This window comes from Bombus vancouverensis, chromosome 12, assembly GCF_051014615.1.
Source record: "Bombus vancouverensis nearcticus chromosome 12, iyBomVanc1_principal, whole genome shotgun sequence".
Classification (NCBI taxonomy): domain Eukaryota; kingdom Metazoa; phylum Arthropoda; class Insecta; order Hymenoptera; family Apidae; genus Bombus; species Bombus vancouverensis.
The window spans coordinates 8,411,352-8,434,024 of record NC_134922.1 but is presented as its reverse complement, the minus strand read 5'-3'; the positions used below and the strand labels follow the sequence as shown (position 1 = coordinate 8,434,024).

The following is a 22,673-nucleotide window of genomic DNA, read 5'->3' as shown; positions in this document are numbered from 1 at the left end:
TTCATAGCGTTTCCTTGTTCCCGACATTGCACAAGAAGCCGGAAGTAGCTACGGTTTCTTTTCACCGAATGATACACGAGTGCAATCGCTTATCTTGTGCACGGAACACAGACTGATCTGTTTTGGTTAGAGATTCACAACGTTCTATTCAATCTGGAAATACATTACTGTCCATAAGTATTTCGATACTTTCAAATTACTGCATTGTAACAACTTACGAAAGCATTCAAATACTTGTAGAAACCTCTTTTATCAATATGTATATGTGTGTCTGAAATTTCATGTGTATTTTGAAATTTCACTGGCATTGTAATAAGGCTGAAGATTGTATTGGTAAAGTTTAAAACAAATCTGAAGATGTACGCGAAAGTTATGAGATACTTGGTACAAGTATATATATTTCATAGAGACTATAAAAACGTTTAAACAGTTAATATGCATTAATTTTGTATTAATAGTATGTTAGAAGTAAATATCTTGTAATTTCTATATATATTTTCGTTTCTCATTATAGCGTTAAGGAAACTTTAAAATGTTTTATATAACATATACTTATACCTATACTTATAAAATACTTATAAAATACTTATGAACGATAATGTACAAGTAGACCATTTTACGTTTTCGGTGTTAGGATTGCACGGTAAAATATGGTGTTTAAGCCGAAAACCTGTTGGTCCCGCTACGAGATTTACACGGGTTATTAGTACTCGTCAAATAGAAAACTCGATCTACCGTCACGATAGTCACTAACACCGCGGATATTACTTTATATTTATATACATAGATTGTGTCGATCTTATAATCTTCGATTGCATAACACGGCAGTGCAATTACCGTAAATTATTAGGTTCCCGGGAATCTTCGATTAAGGAAGATCGCATGAATCCAACTAGATTAGCGCGAAATTGAAGAATCAATTTTTGATCGAAGTCAAAATGGCATCAAGGTTGAGCATAAGGTTGAAGGCAAAATGCCATAAGATTAAAAGATGAAGTTATTAAAATATTCAGTGATAAAGAAGAAACACTTGCCGAGAAAGATTAAACGATATATTATCGCCCTTTCACGTTCGATATTGTGAATCGGAAAGATTGATGAATCTTAATGACTAATAATAAGTGACAGTCTCTGCAAACAATAATAAATCGCTTAGTGAAAATAACGTTTTTTCTTCGGGGTTTTCCTGCTTCGTTGATTAAAGGGGTCTTTCTCGCGTGTCTGTTACAGTGCAGACCCATTTTCAGTCGTGAAAACCACGCTTCTTGCCAATTCTATCCCGCACCGGTACTTGATTACCTTTCATTAGAAAATCACAGTAAAATCAACACGACCTGGGTACTAACGGATTTCATCTTCGGTGAAAACTAACAAACGCGGTAACATTCATTTTTTTTTCTTTTTGTTTTTTTTTTTTTTGTACATTCACTTCGAGGATGGTCAGGATAATCTCTCGCATATTAAAACGAACCGAATCTATCCGACTCACTCGCAGGATGCGAATTACGCAGCGAGGAAGTATCTATTTTGCGAGCCGTCTTATTAATGTTCCGAGGATGTTTCGCGATGAAGAAGACTCGTTTGGAATTTCACCTTTTACCTCGACGTTCCAGCGCGATTCAGACGATGCCTGTAAATCGAGAGAACCGCGATCGACGCCGGCTTCCCCTTCGAATAAACATTCTTCGACAAACCAACGAACAATTTACTTTCACCCTTAATCCAACCACCAGGTTCGAAATCAGTTTCCTATTACACGCCCATCGCGTTCCTTTTCCCCAATGAAAATTACAAACTCATGAACACTGAAAAAATCACACGGCAATTTACTCGATCGTTTATCTCGATCTTATCAGGCTTGTCGATCTTCAGTAAGATCTACAGAAATTTCTATCAGTTGCTTCTCATTTCTTCTGTTAATGATCTAGCAGTGAAATAATGTGCAGAAATTGCTCAAACGCAATAGTGTAGATACTTTACAGAAGCTCGTTACATCAATCAGAGATATGCAAAAAATTGCATGAATAAGTAAGAGTTAAGGTAACTTATCTATGAGTCTTCCAATTTCTTTAAACATGTAATTGCACAATTATGGTGGTAAGAGAAATAGTGACGAAAGAAATATTAAATAAATTCCTGGAATCCTCTGTCGTAGACTGATGTTAAAAAACGAGATTCAATAACATACAGGCTTCTATCAGCTTTAACTTTCATACAACAAAAAACTATTTTACATTCCGAAAGTAGGAAATGTGATACGGCAAACAATGTCCAGAGTTCAACTTGACGTAACATTGCAAGTGATTCATATTTCTGTATCGAATTAAGTTTTAATGCAGAAGAAATACGTTTTATGGATATACTAAAATAGGAAAGAAAGATACAAGACATCCAAAGTTCACATTGCCGTAGAACTACAAAGGATTAATAGATTTACCAATAGATCTGTCAATTAATAATAGATTTACCAATGTAATTTCAATAACCTGCAAAGATATATTCGTATCAAATTAAACTTCAATACAAAAGAATAAATCTTATACGTTGGAAATAAAAGAATAAAAAATTCAGATCAAAGTAGAACCACGGTAGAACCACGAAAGGTTGATAGATTAACCAATTTCGTTCCAATAATCTACGTTGACATAATTGTGTCGAATTAAGCTTCGACACAGAAGAGTATACATTTCTCATATGTTAAACGAATAAAAAAAAGCATAAAGTTCAGATCTACGCAAAACTGCGCAAGGTTAATAGATTCATCAGTATCGTTTCAATAATCTACATCGACGTATTTGTAATCAATTAAACTTCAGTATAAAAAAGTACATATATCTTGTATCTAAAAAGGAAAAAAAAAATAAGTCGAAAGATGAAACTCAGTCGACCGTAAAGCCATAAAAAGTTAATAGATTGAACAATTTCGTTCAAATAACCTACATTGCCATACGTACCTTTGTATGGAATTAAGTTTCAGTATAAAAGACTACATACGTGTACATCTCATATATCAGAAAAAAAAAGATGCAACGAAATGTAAAATTCAGATGTACGTAGAATCACGAAAGATTAACAAGTTAATTTCGTTTTAATGACCGAATAACTGTCGAAAATAGGAAGAGCGGAACGAAATGTAAAGTTCAGATCAACGTACGACCATGAAGGGTTAATAGATCGAGGAAGCTGACCCAGTGAATCGATGCCTTGTTTACGCGTATTCGATGCGACCTACAGGGCACTGGTGCGACGTAGGTCGTGGCTTGACCCACACGCGGTTCGTGAATTCTCTTGGACGTCGGTGGCGACCGCGAGGCGGGATGTAGAGGAGCTTCGTTGGAGAGAGGCGATGCTCACACGTGCACCTCGGGGCATTCACGAGTTGGCAGTCGGCTGTTGAAACCCGCCCGGTGAATGCCTCTGCAGCCTCTCGTGCAAAGATTTTTACCGACCTTTCGATACATACCTATGGGGTTCGCGTACACGCGCCAATTTCCAACCTACGTCAGAAAATATATAATTAGCGAACGCCCGCTGCTTCGAGAAAGGAGGAACACGATTGAAAACCAAGTGTGTGGTAAACGTCGGCGGCAGTGACGCGTGACACAGACGTCGAAGAAAGTGAAATGTGATTCTCCAGTGGACAGGAAGTTATAAGACGGATTCGGCCATTCGACAAGTTTCACTCGATTTTAGAGCTAACGTTTTTTACGTTTAACAGAGACGCGCGTTCCAGAGAAATTCAGTGCAATTAAACCGGCGACACGCATCGGCGAGGACCTCGTACGAGACCGTTCGAGCGATCGAAATGCGTAGATTATGGTTCAACTAGACGGTTTGTGACGACTCGTTGTATTGGTAAATATTACGATACAAATAGCATCGGCAGATATTGCCATATTTATACCATGAGATTTGATTTATTATGAATCGGATTCACGTGTAAAAAGAATGTCTGATCTATTTACTAAAGAGACAGAATCATTAGCGATCTCGGTCGTTTGAGAGAAAACAAGTCGAACAGTACTACGGATAACAGTTCTAAGAAAGAAAGAAAGAAAGAAAGGCGTAAGAAATCGATTGCCTTAAACGGAGGAAAAATGCTCCCTGCGTCGGAATGAGCTCGTAATGCAGCGTAATAACGGTTTCAACGATTTTTCGCGTGTCAGTGGATCACTAGGTTTTCTAGCCATACCGTCTGGCTGGGTTTTTGCAAAAGTTCACAGAGGTTCCGCTCGTCGCGTCATTCGTCATTCATCGATTAATCAATTCCTCTTTTAACACTTGGTGCGAACAGTGTTTACTTTCTTCGGACAAATTGATTCGTCCAACTGTTCATTAGATTCTTATCGCTGTAAATCGGCATGGAACGATAAGACTTCTCGATTCGTTCCGCGTGGTACGTGTGCAATCGTGAATCGTTCGAAATTTCCATCGGGACGCCGTTATATCGATTTGAAAGAAATTTGCACGACGAAAGGTCTAATGTGCCACTGGATAAGATGAATGGCTGTGGACGTTCGCGACAGGACGCGTTTCGAAGCAACTCGTTCTTTTCCATCCGAGTGCGCCAACGGGGGCCGTACATGATGGCAATACACGAGCAACAAGTATGGGAATCGTCGAGCCACCGGCTACTGTGACACTAATGACGTTAACGACACGAAGATAATATGTCGCGTGAATCGTAGCAAGGACGTGTGTACCGGTATCAGTAACGAGACTATAATTGTACCCGTAGAGCGAATTACTCTAATTAATGGAGGCGTAATTAAGCAAAAATTAAGTTTCAACCGAGCACGATCCGAGGGTGCACGTGTAAGTGCATCGATGACATTATGCAATCAAGATACTGTTCGTATATCACCCGATAGAAACGTACAAATAACGACATAGAAATCGCTTAAACGATCACGTGTTAAAGTCGTGGGGATAATTTATGGATTTGCATGTCGAGATATGTTAATAAAGTTACGAGGACGTGCTTTTAACGCTTCCGCCGATGGAGAAAGAAGGGTAGACACACGCAGCTAATTTATAAATGCACCCTTCGAGGGGTCAGCCAAGCCTGTAATTACGCAAGTACGAACGCACGCTGGCGGAGGCAAAGACAATGCTGGAGATAGCGTGATATCGGTGAGACATCGCGCGAGAAAAATTCCTCATTGTCCAAGGAATGTGGGCGTATCGCGCAAGATATCTGATCGATAAGGAGAAAAATCTTGCGAGCAAAGAGGATTACAAAAAGCACTCTGTACGCGGTGCATATCGTTAATGTATCTCGTAGCGTTAAAACGAATTAAACTGAGGAAATAAAAGTGAATGGAACTGTAAATGAATGAAATAAGGAGAATGGAAGAAACTCTATAAAGATATGAAATAAGAAGAAACTAGAAACAAGTGCTTTCTTACCTTACTTCGTATGATCGCAAATTGTGAAAGTTTACTTTTCTCGAAATTTCAAACCTTCTTTGAGAACTGATTAAAGCGATAAAAGTCAAGATAAATAAAGAATTACACGTCGAAAAATACTGACAACTGATAAAATGGGGAACACAAGATCGCAGCCTTGCCAACGAAGCAAGTCGCTTTACCTATTCTACCTTATCCATAGAACGTGGAGTATTGTAACTGATCATCGAAAGGAACATGGTCGCTCCGATGATGCCGATCGAGAATCTGATTTATCATCGAGGTGCAGCGGATGCAACACGTGTGATTATGGACAAGACAGTCTTACTTTCGACAGGTAAGTCAGTTTTCTATTATATCACGGATAATGAAGGAAAGTAAGGAACTGTATATAAATGCAAGGGAGGTATTTAACGAATTGTTTAGTGATTTATAGAAGAATATGACAACATTACTTAGAATTACAATTAAACCTTATTATCAGATTCTGTATAATATACAGTAATAAAAGGAGCTGAAAAAGAAATGACTCTAAAAGCCAGAAGGGCCATCAAAGTATCCACTCAATACAATCCCCGGAAACAAACCGTGAGTGGAATATTTATTCTATTCCGCAAATTTTAATTTACTATATGTAATTATGAAATAGAAAATTCTCAAAATCAAATCGCGACGAGTGCTTCATCATATTTGCAATATTAACTAATTCACTATTGGCAAAAAAAGAAAGAGAAAGAAGAAGAAAAGAATATTTCCGTGTAAATTATTTGCGCAACACTAATATCTATTAATCTATGCACTCAGATTTAAATGTTCGCAACACTAATAACGGTCCAGCGCAGCCATATAAGAGGCTACTGGTGAAACTGCATCTGATGATGCAGGAGCAGGAACATGCTTCCAGTGGGAGGAGATTGGGCATAATAAGCGCAACGCTACTTTCAAAAACTCGATCATTCATCGACGCAACTCTAACTAGAAAACTAATTAAAACAATCGCGACAATAGAAAAGGATAAATTCTGATACGTATAAATTCTCTAGGAAGTTTTAAAAGTTCATAATAAAAATTGCAAAAGATAATCGCGATATCGTAATTCGCAACTCTAAAACAGACGCGATTATCATTTTATCGCAACTCTAATTCAAACCGTAATCATTCTCTCGCGACATTAATAAAAAGGCACGTTATTATTTCGCAACTCTAATTCAACCCGTAATTAATCTCTCGCGACACTAATAAGAAAAACCGCGATCTACCCAAAGTGACGATGGACCGACATATACATCAGCCAAAAAAGAAAAGAAAGAATTACTACTACTACTACTACAAATACTAAAAGCGTGCATAGTGACAAAGTAGTAACGAGAATGACTTTCCATGCTCTGGATGATCCAGAGGATGGAGAACCATTGGTAGTTGCCCTCTTGAACGGCAGTTTGCCGGGCCTCTTCGGCTCATAGCCTCTTCTTTCTTCGGGCGCAATACCCGCTGAAACTTAAATCTAGGCTCGAGTCTTTCTAATCGCAAAATAAAAAATAACTTATAAAGGTAAAATAAAAAGATAAATCGCGGATGCTATTCCCAGCGCACATGGACGACCAACGATCATAGCGACCGCTGTCCGTTCGCATGTGCAAGCTCGAGTAATAAACGTTCGTTTCGGAACCCATTCGCGACCACGACCGCGATATTCGAAAAATCGATAGGCAAGGCTCAAGACAAATGGTATGCTCCATTCGTGATGTCAGCTTCACCGTCAATTTTTCAAATCAAATTTCCTGAAACAGGTTGGACACGCGAAAACGCGCCTACCCGACGAAAGACTGTGCCAACCTGCCCGGCCCTACCTACTTATAGTTAACACTCATACCAGAAAATATGCTACCTATCCTACCCGGAAACCTTTATTTAAACCTGAAAAAATGGCAAAACAAGCACACCAACACATTCACTCCACGGTTCTCATACATAACCCGGGCGCAAAGGCCTACACTAGAGAGACGTCCCGGGACGCCTCCGACACCCGAGTTTGGCATACAACTTTCACACTCTAAAGTACGTACCATTTCCCTGAAATCGACTGACGATGGCTAGCGACCATTGCGTAAAAATATTCCGTATATTTCAACTTTAATTATCCAAATATATTTAAATTTCAATTTTAATTAAATACCCATAATCGTATATAATCATGTATATGTATATCATCTAAAGAAATAATTTGACTGGAATAGGTTGGATTTTACTCAATGTAATTATCATTGTAGTTTAATACTGAGATTAGTAATATTAATATTTACATCCACTATACCTATTTACTAACAATGTTATTTCCAATGGTAATTGGATTCATATTTCCGAATCCATAACTATTTCAAGATTATAATAAATAGCAGAAACGACGCAATTCCACAGCCTAACCACACACACACACAGTGGAAAATACGTCGTGCACGATACGCTAACGCAACGTCAGTCGCTGAAAAAATTGTTAAGCTTATAGACTACTCATCATGCCCATTGCCTCCCTCCCACCCAAGAAGCACCTGGGCACGTGAGTGAGATTCTGACAATGAACATGGAAGGGGTTAAACCTGAAAATCCTATGCTAAAAATATGATTAGTCTATCTATTATATTTTCTGTCTAACGGGCTAATATTCTTTGATTTTGCAATCTAATTTCATTTCAAATTTTAATAATTCTATACTGCATTTTACTTTATTATTTTAATGAACAATTAAACTATTAAGCTAGAATGAAGGAAATTAATGAAGAATACAGATATTTATTAAATATAAACTAAGATTCAAAGCAAGTAATATTTATATCAATGAATAACAATGGATTCTAAATGAACTTTATTACTCAAAATATCCTCAGGCGATATCTTTATCAAAACACATCTTTGAAAACACAAAAAAAACGTTCACAACTTGTTTTGATTCTGATATCAGCCTGCCGCGAAATGTTTTCTTGCACGTGAAATTTGATAACATCCGTCATAACGGACAGACAGAGTTATACTTTAACATATACTTTCATATTTCATATTCCGAATTTTACTGAAATTATACTGTGTATACTCAAATGATAAAACTGCTCTATACCATCGTAAAGTAAAAATTAAAATAAATATCATTTATAATCTTTATCAGCATTATAATAACTTTAATCATAATTGAGTTTCCATATTAACGAAGTCTGGGGGTATCAGACTTCTTCACTACAAAATACTTCGATTTCATAAATAATTATAATGAATATATTGTGAAATTTTCAATCATATGCATATATATATACCAATTATATCTCATAACATAATATATTATTATATTATTATCAACATTATATTACTTATACAAAATACTTTATATTGCAGTATGTAAATATCATACTTATATATATTATATACATTATCATCAACATTTAAAAACGCGGTGTGCAAGAAAACCTATCCTGAACTAATAAATAAAATATAGACAAAAAATATTACTACTCACGGGTATAAATACCCGCGGTCACTATGATCGTAAAAAATTCTACGTATACAACCAATCACCCGTGTCGATTCGGACCTTTCATCCTTCGACGTGATTGAGTGACCGGAGGAACACAAATACATGCGACTCACGGTTAGATGTGAAGAATATTGCCTTCGATGATGTTCTGATCCAAGGGAGTTCGTCATCAAGCCATTATCAAATTGGAATCGTCGAATTGTAATGACGATGTTAATTACTTTAAAAGTTTGAAAAGATAAAAGACTAATTTCTACTAAATAAATATTTTTTCTAATAATATTCAATTTAGGAATGAAAAATTTACAAGTTTTCAAATTTTTAATCAAATTTTATTTTTTAATTGATAATAATTATCATGAAATATAAAAAATCGACTTAAATAAAATATAAAATAAGTAGTTACTTACATTTTTGGCTTTTGAAACAACACTAGGTATTTTCCAGGCAACAGGAAGAAGGGGAAGAAGTGGCATACCTTTAACAAAATATGAATTATTATAATTTATTTTTAGAAATACTTAAATTGTTGTTAAGTTGTAAAAAAAATTTCACAAATAAAATATGAAACTCTATGAAGACTTAACTTTAATAGCAAAAGAAATTAAAATTCTAATATAAAAATTTAAAACCAGATTTTAGTATTTAATTAATAATAATTACAGCGAAATACAAAGAATAAAAATAATAAAATACAATGTGCAAAGATTCTTACATGTATAAATTTAAAACACAGCTACATCCTTCCCAAAGAAGAGAAAAAAAGATGGAAGTTATGAAAAACCTGTAACAAAACATGTTAAATATTGTAAGATGTTCTTGAAAACGTACTTGTGATTGTTAGAAAACTTAAAACAATGAAAAATAAAACTCTATTCAAACGTCAAATTTTAATAATAAAAAGATTTGAAATTCTAATAAAGTTTAATTACTATATAAAAAGTGGAACTTTAACACAACAACGACAGGCAGAAATTGAGTCTCTACCAATTTCTGAACGATATCAAACATTCTTATTGTATATTTCAATAGCAAAATTTTAAGTGTTTGTTTACGAAAATACTGCTTTTTTAGAAGAGAACGAAAATATGCATATAAATATCATACCAAGAATACGAAAGAAAATATATCGTTAGTTTATTTAAAATATTTTTCAAAGCATTTTTTATTATTGTCAAATATGTGTATATATGTGAATATTCCATAATACGATTGATTTGTGAAAATTACCCGCCAAATTGAATGTCCGCCATTGCAGCTTCAAATACTTTATGCATTACGTGACTTCCTTCTAATGCAACATGGCGCACTTTTTCTGACCGTTAAACAAAGCTGCGCAATACAAAAAAAACGCGATGCGCAGAACCTGTTCAAACTTGTCTGTGATAGCGTAGTTTCTCGAATCTAATAGAATTTATTTAAAATGACGAAATTAATAGTCAATATTATAGTACAGACAATTTACGAAAAATGAAACAAAATTTAAAAATTATTTGAATTTCTTACTCAAATGAGATAAAATCGAGAAAATCTATGTCATATTTATGTTAAATAATCTTTTCAATTTCTTCGGAAACATAATTTAATATATTCGAAAGAAAAATGTAATTTCTTTAATCTTGCATTTTTCATCTTAGTATTCTTAATTAACCGTAAATTTAGAATTTGTTATATTAGATATTAATTATGTTAATATCACAAAATATTTATAATAAATGGAATTAATCGCATAGTGAATAAATATTACCAATTACTTAACTAAAAAAGGGAAACAAACATATAAATACGTTTGCCTTTCTTAAAATAAATGAAATATTACCTCATTTCAACGAAAAGTTATCAAATTTATCGTTAATCACCATGGCGTCCTTTTGACTTCCATCCCGTCCTTTCGAATTTCGCAGCATCTCTCTAATAGTTTCAAGCTTCCTTCGGAATCAAACAATTGCAATCTGCGCAAAAAAAGAACAAAATATTAATACAAATGTATAAAAAGAGAAAATTACTTGTAAATGGAACAATAATCAAAGTCAAATTGTCTTTCAAAAACACATTAGACGAGCTACCGGCAAATGGGGCAACCAAAAAAAAACGATAAAAAGAAAAGAAGGTAACTAAATAATAGATTATAATGAAGTATTACAGAAAAACGTACAATTAAGTGAAAATAACGATAGCGTGAATTTGAAAGTAGAAAAATGTCTATAAAAGTATCAAAGATATTTGTCGCGTAGTGACACGAATAAATGTACGTCTAATCTCTCTAATTGTCCATGCTGACAATGGAGTCAAACTGACTCCAGTACCGCGATTTATTCCGTGAATTTCGGCTGGCAAGGAGTGGGAGAGGGGGAAGGTCGCTAGTTAGATGCGTATGCACGAATAGGATTCGTCAAATTCCTGAAAAACCTATGCTCAAGGATATGTTTTCAACAATAAACATATTATGTCTCAAAAGTAAAAAGAAGAAAATAATATGTTAGATTGAACACTGAGATGCACGTAGAAACTATAGAAAGTAAACACAAATGATCTAGTATCTTTTCGACGAACATAAATGAATCTGAGCAACTGATTAATAGATAGAAAGCTGAAGAAAGATAATTTTTAATTCAAAATAAAATAATATCTGGGCCGAAGGAACTGTGATTAACTTATATTTTGTACATACATATATATACAGACGAGCCTACATATACATATTTATTATTCCCTTATTGATATTTCATTCGTATGAAAATTTTTTATTAATTATTTCTTACTCATAAATTATTATGAATTATTAATGCTATTGTTAATCTGACGATTATAATCAATTATTCGTATAAATGTTATAAGTGCTAAATGTTTTAAGACTTTTTCATATGTTATTCGTATGACAACTTTCATCAATTATGTGTATGTTCTTTATACCTGCTGTTATTATTCATAAATGTTTTAAGATATTGAAAATTCTTTTATCATCACTTTTTATTACTTTCGATCGAGATAGAACAAAATAAAATGTGGTTCTAATGTGAAGTAAGGTTATAATATTGACAAGTAAGATTAAAATAAAATCCTATTAACCTTTTTAGAAACTTTTATTGTATACATTATACAAAACATTTTGGAATCTCACTAGCATTGTAACGAGATACGACTATCGCAATTAATAATCAGTGATTGGTAAAATTTGAAACAGATCTGATAACGTATATAAAAATTACAAGATGTTTATTGAAAACACTACACTTCGCAAAAATCATCACGTATTTAAACAGTTAATTATTTAGTACATTAATGAACTATGATATACACACACCAATTATGAGATCATCTTTGGTACTAATTTTATATTTAAAACTAATGTTCACGTTGTGTACTATTTTTTCACTAAGTATACGTTTTGCAGTAAATGTCTTGTATGTTTTCAAGTTGATTCCAGGTTTTACTATTACCATCACGATTGTTGTGTCTCATTACAGTGCCAACGAATTTTCAAGAAGTTTCATACAATGAACATAATATATTCTATATTCATACAAAAATTCCTATAGTAAGTTCGAATACTTTCGTGTATCATTGTATCTCGTTAGTCACAGTTCAATGTACGAAAAAAAGATAAAATGGAAAGCAAAAACAAAAGAGGAAAAGGAAAAGAAAGATAAGAAAAGAATTATTAGGGATGTGAAAGAAATATAATGACAGGAACAGGAGAGGAAGAATGAATTCAACAGGTACAAAAAGGAAAAGAAAGATGAAAGGAGACAAAATGAGGAAAGAGATGAAACAAAGAGACAAAAGAAAGGGGAAATATATCATTAATCATAATTAATAGTTAATCATGTACACGTAAATTAATATATACAGTTTGATATGCAAAGTTTCGTATGTCACATGTTTTGCTGAACTTCCTTACCATCTAAGTGTCAGTCCCAACGTTACCGATTCAAGAATAGATAAGATTGCAATATTTAGAGTGAGTAGAACTGAAACTAGATTGCAGTATAACACTACAAACAAGATATAGAACAAGATACCTTATATGTAATCGTAAGCAAAATCTATAGTTTCGTACTTCTATAATACTTATTCACTGCACTTAAGTACAGTACATATCTTGTCTGTAGTGCCACTTCATTTATAATACAGTGATGGACATCTTAACATTCGTCGACTTAATCGCACGACTATAATTGATATTTGAATATTATAGTAGCGTCTCTTTCATCGATCAAAATTACGTAATTCTCACCTACGTATTTCTGTTCCCGCCAAATCAAAGTCGTGGTAACATCCGCCACCTTGTGGCCATATTCAGTATTAAACTAATGCATTCGCTAATTCGAAGATCAAGTTAAAAATTCGTTTCTTTCGAACGTTCATCTGATTATTCAGAGATTCCTACTTCGTCATCGTTTTCCAGCGTTTAATATGTTGTAAGTACAACAATAATACACAATAAAGGTATAAAGCTATTTCAAAAGATGTTCTTTCAATTCGATATCTATAATAGCTCGATATTCATACTTTTTCAAATTTTACGATCGCCATCTTTTTATATTCTCAAGTAAACATCACAGAATGAGAATAAACGTGATCGAAAGCGACGTTAAAAATCAGTTTAATACAGCAGTTAGTTCTTGTTCGTGAATTGAGTCTCTGCGATAACACTCGTGCAACCGTTGCAATCGTTTTACGTCCGTGACGAAGATTACCTATTCGAAAAGCTAGATCCATCATTCAGTGTCTGTTTCGTGCTTATTTTACATGCATATATGGTAAGAAAACGACTGAATATCGACCACATACTCTTCACGTTTGTCCTTTCTGCCCCTCTACGTGACGCATCACAGGATAAACTGAAACCTGGCTTACATTACGAACAGGTGGAGGCGCCGGTGTCAGTAAACCTCCGGTCGTCTTAAAGAGCGGATCGCGTCAACGAATGTCTCTTCCCTCACGAGACCCCGGTGAACGAAAGTCGTGCCAGTTGCATTCGATTTCAACAATGAAAATTAATTTTCATCTGCAGCGTGCTAGTTCGTGAATAAATTTTATTTCACGTGCACTTCGAACCATGCATCGGGAAGGTTGAACGTGGATCACGTGTGACTCATAGGAAATTCAGGTAACCTCTTTGCATTCTGCATTTTGTATTTTTATTGAATCCGATTCTGTGCGATAATCGAAAGGTAGACCATTGTGGAAATTTTGGAAATTGGACGTGGTGAAATGTCTGTGAGGACAGGTTTGCTTAGAAACTTGGATTTAAAAATTAGTTGTTATGTTTGATACATAGTAGCGATAAGACATGTTATCCAAGATGTCTTGATGCACGCGAACATAGGACGTTAATGTCCTCTATTTTTCGACCATTTCCCGAAGATGACGACGACAGGATCTCGTTTGAACTTCCTCGCTTCGTCCCTTTAAGGAAACGCCGGTTCTGGATCTCTCCGACTCTGACGATCCTTCTAATGCATTTTCGACCGTGAAAAAAACCTTAACGAGTCGTGCAATTTCATTCACACACGGTCGACTGTAAAAAGGAAACACGCAAACCACTACGAATCAGGCAACTAGTCTTTACACACATACGCACACCTGACGAAGAGCTGCTGCTGCTAATAAACCAGCGCACGAGAACGCGTCTATGTTCACCGTGAAAAAGACCGATGATCGTTAGTTTTGTGCCAATTACGGCAATTATAAAATACCGCGTCTTTTTTCTTAATGCAAAATCACTCGGCACGTTTTCTCGCGAATGATTACACCGACGTTATTATATTCTACTCTTTGTTGCATACACAATCATGAAACATGCTGGAATACTATTGTTCTCCTGAATGAAAACCCTTGCACGGCGGAACAAGTCTATTCGAAAAACAAGCCGTGGAATCGGGACTATTATTCTTTCACCATCTATTCGCGATGAATAATAATTATGAAACGTGTCCGTGGGACAATGGAAACTTGGGCAAATCGACGAAAGAGAATTACGAGTCTCGAGGCGAGGCCTTAAACGCGGCTAAATTCCTGGCTCCGATTCAATTAACGCTGTCGCGGTATCTTTGTGGCGATTACTTTCTTTGTTAGCCGTGGATCGGTGCCTAATAACTCAGGGTACGGCTGTTACATAACCGCGTGGGTGTGCACATGCAGAAGTCGTGCGAACCACTAACGCGAACTCGAGTAATTATTTAGGCAGGGAGAAATTAATGATACGGGAGTAGTCAGGCATAATAAATTAGGCGTTTCTTACGTGATCGTTCTCCTCCTTGCGGCACAGGGCGGAGAACATTCACCTCTCAATGTTCACCAATCAATCACGTCACGGTGAAAGAATCGTGTCACGGACATTTCATGTACGAATCGATCCTCCTAATAGATATCTTATCTTAACGAAAACAAATTGTCTAGACGGAAAAAAAGAAACAGATATTCGTGTTTCACTAGCAACATTATGAGATTCTGTAACTTTGATATAGCGAGTAGCAACCTGGAAATGATCAGGATACACGTGTACGGTTCAACATCCTTTTCCACGTGGAATAAAGTGACCGATAATGAGAACGACTGCCATTCCGGGTTTAAGTAAATCAGCCGCTCGATGTCCATCCTGGATACATAACGGTGCTTGGATTTCGTGCCCATAGATTCTCCGTTTCAACGTAATGATTTTATTGGCCGGCATACGCACCAATTTACGTAAATACGCACCGACCACTTTTTCTCCTCCGTGCTCGTGCAGCTGTAGTTTCACGGACCACGAGGAGGACTCCTTTGACGGTCACTCGTTAAACGTAACTTGTAACTTGGTACCAATTTACGATGTACGGAGCGATTTAATGCCCTCGGATACTAATAAACAGATTCTACCACCAACATACGTTATACCGAGCTAATCATAAAACGTACAGTTTCCATCAAGCCACGTCTTTCGTGTAGCAGAACGATCGATAAAAGAGGGAAGCTTGTAAAATAGAGCAAATGGAATTTAAATCCCGGAAAAGGGTTGAAACTAGAAACTCGTCCGATCGGTCCTATTCTATATTTATTTAACATATGTTAATACGTAGATCAGGTCGGGGTTGCAAACTGTTACACTGTTGCCAATGAATGAATGTTAATCGTCCCCTTTGTAATTACAGATACAGGAACGGAAGATAGCTATCATACGGATTAAACGATCGTAGAAAGTGGTAACGAGAGTATCTTATTTGCGGAGAGACGTATCACATCTCTAATTGCTATCTTCTTTATCCGACAGAGTGAAATTGAAATATGAATATTAAAATTCATGGTATACATTCCTTCGAGTGTTATTAGAGATTGAAAGTACAAATCGTTTCAACACGCTGATCGTACGAATACACTTTTCACGATACTCGATGCTAATAAGTAAAAGATAAACGAGTAATGAATATTTTGGAAACGTCGGATTGTTTCCATGAGAACTTCCGCTACACCGTATGTTAGCACCGTATATTACCAGTGTAATATTAATGGAGATAGGCTGAAGAAACACGATTCTTTTACCACATCGGAGAGAATAAGTTGCTCGTTAATTCCTACGGACGTTAGCCAAAGCAAAACGTAAAGAAATACAGCGATGCTCTTCCAATTTTAATGAGAACGATAAGACAAGTTCAAAACACGTTTTACTTTTAATTGCATGCAGTCGCATTGATTAAATTTCTGGTATACGAACGGTTGCACACACACGCACGTATATCTGGGGAATCGCGCTTAGAAAAAAGTACGAGCGCGCTGATTCAGATCGGAGGTGATAGGACAAATACGAACTTTAATCAAAGCGACTAAACAAGTTCCACTAAAAGCACTTGTAAAAAAAAAACCAAGAGAAAGAAACCACTCTATTAAAATACTGCTCTACGCACAACGCAATCGAGATCTAGGAATGTAAATTACTCGAGTCGAGTTAATGAACACGCATCAATTATATTTATAATAATCCGGATATGAAATAACGGGTGTAACGATGATAAATTTCTGTATATGATTCCGAGGCAAGATTACAATCAGTTTTCTGGGGTACTTGAACTTTACGCATTCGCACGGCCGTTAAATTGTCGGTAATTAAATCTAGGGGAATTTTTAATTTTTATCGAACTTTCTAAAATGTACTCATTTGTATTATCAAACACTTGCATCCTCATCAGATGCGGTTGCATAAATTTCCGTTTTTCAAGCGTGTCTCTTTAAATTGATAGTTTCCTCGCATTCCGCGTTGGAAAGTAGTTCAGGGACATCTCGGCGCTAGCGAGCGTATTTCAGCTTGTTTAATTCTCGACTTGTTTAACTATCCGAAACGGTATCATTCGACGAGTCCGATCACTTTCCCGTAACATCAAGAAATTACCAATTAAATTGTTAGAAACTAATATGGTACGTGCGCACGCGATGATACGCCAAACAAATGCGACTGTCGTTCATCCTTGGGAGATTGGCCGAGCAGTAAGACTAAAAATTAAAATATATAGACCGTGACGATTGGAGAAGCCGGCCGGCACGCGACAATTTCTTTCTCTATTCTTTGCCACGGCGGCCGCGTAAAAGTTTCACCATGGTGCTGTTCTTTGAGGAAAGTTAATAAGAAAGTTCCTTCTCGTTAATTGCCGCGACAAAACGCGTTCGCCTCGGCTCTTAAACGCGGCTGTGCCATTCGAATGGCACGTCTCACTTCGTGTCCCTTGCCGTTAACACGATGAATGATCGACCGGCTAAAATGACTGAAATCGTAAATCGATCTGTCCGAGGATGATTGAAAATGGTAATCGGTAACGTTTTTCCGGGCGTAATCAGTTGACGTGATAAATGGTGAGATATTTATTATCGTGAAAGCGCCTCTCATTGATCCAACGTGGTACATTTCTTTTTCCTCTTCCTCTTCTTCCTGTTCATGCACGTCGTCTTATTCTCTTTTCTTCTTCCGTTGCTAGTAGCAGCAGGTACTGGCGTATCTGCAACAAGTTCCCAGATGATCTAAACGTTGAAAATATAGAAGATACGGTAACCATAAATTAGTCGATTGACTGAAAGAAATGTGAGAAACGCGGCGATTTACGCGTAAACTTACCTGCTACGAGCATAATACAACGATACCACTATTATCGTCGTCATCGCCGTAATCATTATCGTGATTATCATCCGTTAATTACCGGCGTCCAATTACCTGCCACATCTTTACATTTTTTTTCTCTCACCCAGGGACGCTTATTTTCGATTCCGTTCACCGTTACCGTTTCAAGCTAGAGCAGCCTCAGATCCATTATTAAACATACGCGAACCATTTATTTCCGTATTTCCACCCACACTGCGATATATCACCGAGAAACAGGGACAGTCGGATTAATTAGATGAAAGTCGCGAACAAAACCGACTTTCCATCGCGACGTCTGTCCGTCAACTGGAAACATTTAATTAACCGGAATTATTTTAACGACTCTTAATTGTCTTCTATGCAGATCTGCGATGTTTAACCGACGTGCGTCCGCTCGAGTGATTCATTAACTACATCGGTGAAGCATTTTCTTCGTTGATGGATTAAGTAGTCTCTTATACATACTACTCTATCCAAGTAATTCTAGTCACGTTGCTCAAGAGGAAAGAAAATATCGAACGAGCCTGTCACGGTTCTAAACGATTCTTCGAGCTTCCCTTCTCAGTTTTTCCACGCGAAACAATGTCGATAGACGTGAAAATAGAGCGTGTAATCGCTATGAATGTTAGAAAGAGCAGCGTCCTAAATGTGTACGTTGTTGCTGGTTGAACGAATAATCAAAGTATCTGGTTTTTGCTGCATCAATGTAAAATGTAAGCGGATCGACGCCATGGACCACGGTAGAGGTTCTCCGTTTTTACGAGACGTTATTTATCCAGCGGCTTCCGGAAGCATTTGAGAGGATTCTCAAGGCGAAAGAAACGGACGATGATCGGTTTGCTGTAACAGAGCAAACGGTCTGCGAACGGTCCATTAAATCGTCCCGCGAACGATCGGAAACCGGCAACGAGGTAATGATCCGTTCACGCCAGCTAGTTGCTACTGTACCAACGATTCATTGTAGAAGCTGTTACGCTACAATGACAACCAGATTAGTTTCGTTTATCATTCGCTTACGCTTTAGATTCGGCACTTTTTAGTAATGAAAAATTATACTTTGCCATATTTTGTCAGAGATCGATCGATGTCCGATCAATCTTCCAACGACTTTTTCTCCTGCGATTCAAAGTATGAAATACTCTGAGATTCTGATGGCTCGAGCTTCGGATAGTTATCTTTCCTCTGACAACTATTTCTTCCACTGCATCTTCCGAGAGCAGGATCTTCTCTATAACGAAATACCTATAAATCACGCTAGGCTACCTTTTCACGCGATCACGGTGCGTATATGTCGTTTCCTAGTGGTCCATGTAAACACGTCACGTAGTTAAGAGCACGTGTAGCAATGCCGTGGCCCTCGTTCTGCATGGGAAATGAGGCTGGCGTGCCTGAATTTCAGCCGATCGAACGTGAATTTCTGCGAGCGCGCACGACTTCCTCTCGCGCATTCCATGCCCGTTACACACGGCGACTCGGCATTCCAACCACGGAGTTCCTAAAGCCTCGTTCACAGTGTGCATAGGTTGGCCAAGCCGTGCACAGTCGATGTAGCCGTGACTTCGCGTTCCTTTGTCTGTTGGCCAGAACAAAGACACACTCGCGCCGGCGGAAGTGTCGATTTTGTACGCGAAATCGTTTCCCCTTGTCCCAGGGAAACGTTCTCACGACCCGCCGCGATTCGTTACGCCACGACAAATGCAGTCATTTGATGTTCTCCAGTCTTATTGTCAGACTTGGAAACTAGCCAAGAAAGTAGCTACGTATTAGAGTTTTAGTGTCTGAGGCTAACGAACGATAAAATGTTGTTGGGATTTTGTATGACACTGAAGGAATATCGTGATTTAATAGCTAAAGCGGCAATAGATAAAGCGACATTGAGCCGAGTAACGTGAAATTATTATGATCTTCGACAGCGACACTCTATCTCAATGTTACGTAATGAATTAGAAATCGTTTTCGCGAATGTTAAGTGAACAGATATTTTTCAGTGGGGGCGTTAAAATCAATGATTTTCTCTATGCATTTGCCTCTAACTGATAGAAAATTAGAATGTGGAAGTTATGAAATGTTCTCAGTTAAGACCAGTCCATTTTTCAAGTATACGTAAGAGAAGATATATCGCATTTACTTACGAGCCAATGATACTGTTCTTTATTTCAAGGGACGGGGTTTTTAACGAAACTTTAAACCTCGAAAATTAATTACCAACGTGACCTCCTATTTATCAACATCGCCCCGCGTAAAAGCAACGAAAATATATCAAAAGGCATCATACCTAATCGTTATACCCATCTATGATCTCTGTCACGCAGAGTCAAGAACTTCTTTAAAATTTTCAACGAATTTCTCGACTCACGTCTTCTCTCAGATTTCTTCCATGCAAGCAAGTATAATCGCGCAAGAAGCGCGAGCCGTGGACAGGTCGCCGCGGGAACAAATGTTCGCCGCGGCAAAACGCAAGGAATCGAAGCACGTAACGGTGCAACAGCGATACGAAACCCGGGGAACGTTTTATAAGGTGCTGTAAATTAGATTTCTCTTGGTCCCGAGTGTCAAACGTCACTTTAGGTTCGTACTGTTCTTATTTGTTCTTCTCTTTTTCGATCTTCTTCCGTTCGCCAGACGACACAGTGGTGCACGTGTGCCCGTGTAAAGGATACAGTTATGCGTTTCACGGCGAGAGGGAAAGATGGGACCTCGGCAGACGAAGGATCCGTTTTATAACTAGAGATTCATAACGGCACACGACCTCACAATGGACACTAGCTGCCAGGCAACGACGCGACGGGCCCAATGGCTCAGTCCGATCGAGCGATGTCTCTCGCCAACCACCACTTACTTGCCGAACCGTTCTACTAACGTCGTGGAAACACTGACACGCGAGGGGATTCAGCTATTCTTTTTTAATTTTTCCCTTCGATGGTAATGACATTTTCTAGATAGGAGATTTTGCATTAATCTCTTCAATACGAGCTACGTATCGCTGCATATTGTTAAGAGCCAATCAACAAGGGGCCAATGTGGTATCAACGGTTTTGAATAGCATAGGATTGAGTTACTTTGTCCGTTCTTTTTCTTATTGATATGTTTTACCCTGAAGTTTTTGTATTAATCAATTATCATAGAAGTGAATGTTGCATGGAAGATTTTGTATGCCTAGGGATTGAGTTATTTTCTTCGTCTTTTCTTACTAAAAATTATACATTTTTTTACTCTGAGGGTTTTCCTTTAATCTCCTCCATATGAGTTGCCTTTAATGCTACGTATTGAAAACCGAATAAGGATCAACGTCGAAATGGTTTTCGTCTTTTCTAGGGTTTCAACTAGACTGCCAAGCTTTGTATAAAATCGAAAGCATCGGCGGATAGACGCGGATAGGCGAACACGCGTGTGCGTATCTAAACCTGGTAGCGGGAAACGTGTATTTCAGACCGGTTTCTTGGAAATCGACGCAAAATATACATAAGGATGTTCAATGGATATTGAAAGAATTTAGCGTCGATATACCCTGTTTGAGAATTATTTGGACAATAAAAGGAACTAATAAGAGTTAAAATAATTATGAAAACAGCGTGTGTGCATTAAATATACACACGCGTCATTATTCAGCTAATTGCATAACTGGTTGAGATAACCGGATAATAATAATTAATGGCATCGATAATAATTATTAATGATAATACATACAGATATCTAGTATATTATATATTTGAACAGACGCTACGGAAAGTATTTGTACAACATTGTAAATATTTATTATAGCGTTTACATACTAATTAATTAGATCAAAGCATATTAAATTTAGTAATACTTTCATATGATTACAGACATTTGATCCTATAAAGATAAAATGTAGAATCTCGTAGAAAACGGTTCGTTAGAAAATAAGAGTATTCGCAAATAATATTTGTAATCGCTGTATGTATCGATTGCTAGAGAAATTGCATTATCGATCACAGAAATGGACGAAAACACGTTGTGCAAACACTGAATAGAAGATTCCATTGGATAGAAATAACACGAGGAGCAGTGCCATTTTCTTCGCGTTCACCGACATCGGTAAAAACATCGCGTCGTTGAAATAGAATTTAATTGACGTTAATGAATGATACGCGATACGAAAAAGATATGAAACGTTACACATATACAGGAGGAACGTGAAGATTTCACTTAGGATCCGAGTCTCGTATTTATTAGTTCCTTCTTAAGGCGAGGAATCGCGAGGACAACGACGAACGCGTTGCGCACTGCTGGTTCGTCACAAAAGTAAAACGACCACTTCCCCTTTCGGAGCTGCAAGTTGTCTTGCAAATCGTCCTGGCGTAAAACGAAGCGTCGGTTCGTCGTTTCACCGCGGGGAAAAAATAATTATCCATGTGGTCGACATCTTTTTGTGGAAAACAGATACGGCCTTCCGTTAGAAACTGCCATGAAACGCGATCGGAGACACACGACAGGGTAGAAAGCACTAGTTTCACGCATCTTAATGGGTTAATAACGATAATCCCTCTATTGGACCATCCTCCTTGATCGACGATATCTTTGAAAAGAAAAAAGAAAAATAGTAACGCCTTCCGCCTGGCGATTCCAGTGGAAAGCATTTCGGCCCCTCGGGTAGAAAGTGGCGTGTTC

The 22,673-nt window shown here is 37.1% G+C and overlaps 1 protein-coding gene across 2 annotated transcripts in view; it reads left to right on the top strand.

The window, feature by feature from the left end:
* The first annotated feature begins 3,362 nt into the window (after positions 1-3,362).
* The window catches only part of mwh (multiple wing hairs), a 49,249-nt gene continuing 29,938 nt past the window's right edge, over positions 3,363-22,673 (top strand). The window contains exon 1 of one of the 2 annotated variants that reach the window (XM_033331524.2): positions 3,363-5,746. In XM_033331524.2, the coding sequence (XP_033187415.1) occupies positions 5,544-5,746 (203 nt within the window). In that variant the 5' untranslated portion in view covers positions 3,363-5,543. Of the gene's footprint in view, positions 5,747-13,836; positions 14,046-22,673 lie in introns of those variants that run through there. The other variant, XM_033331525.2, reaches the window with a different exon arrangement.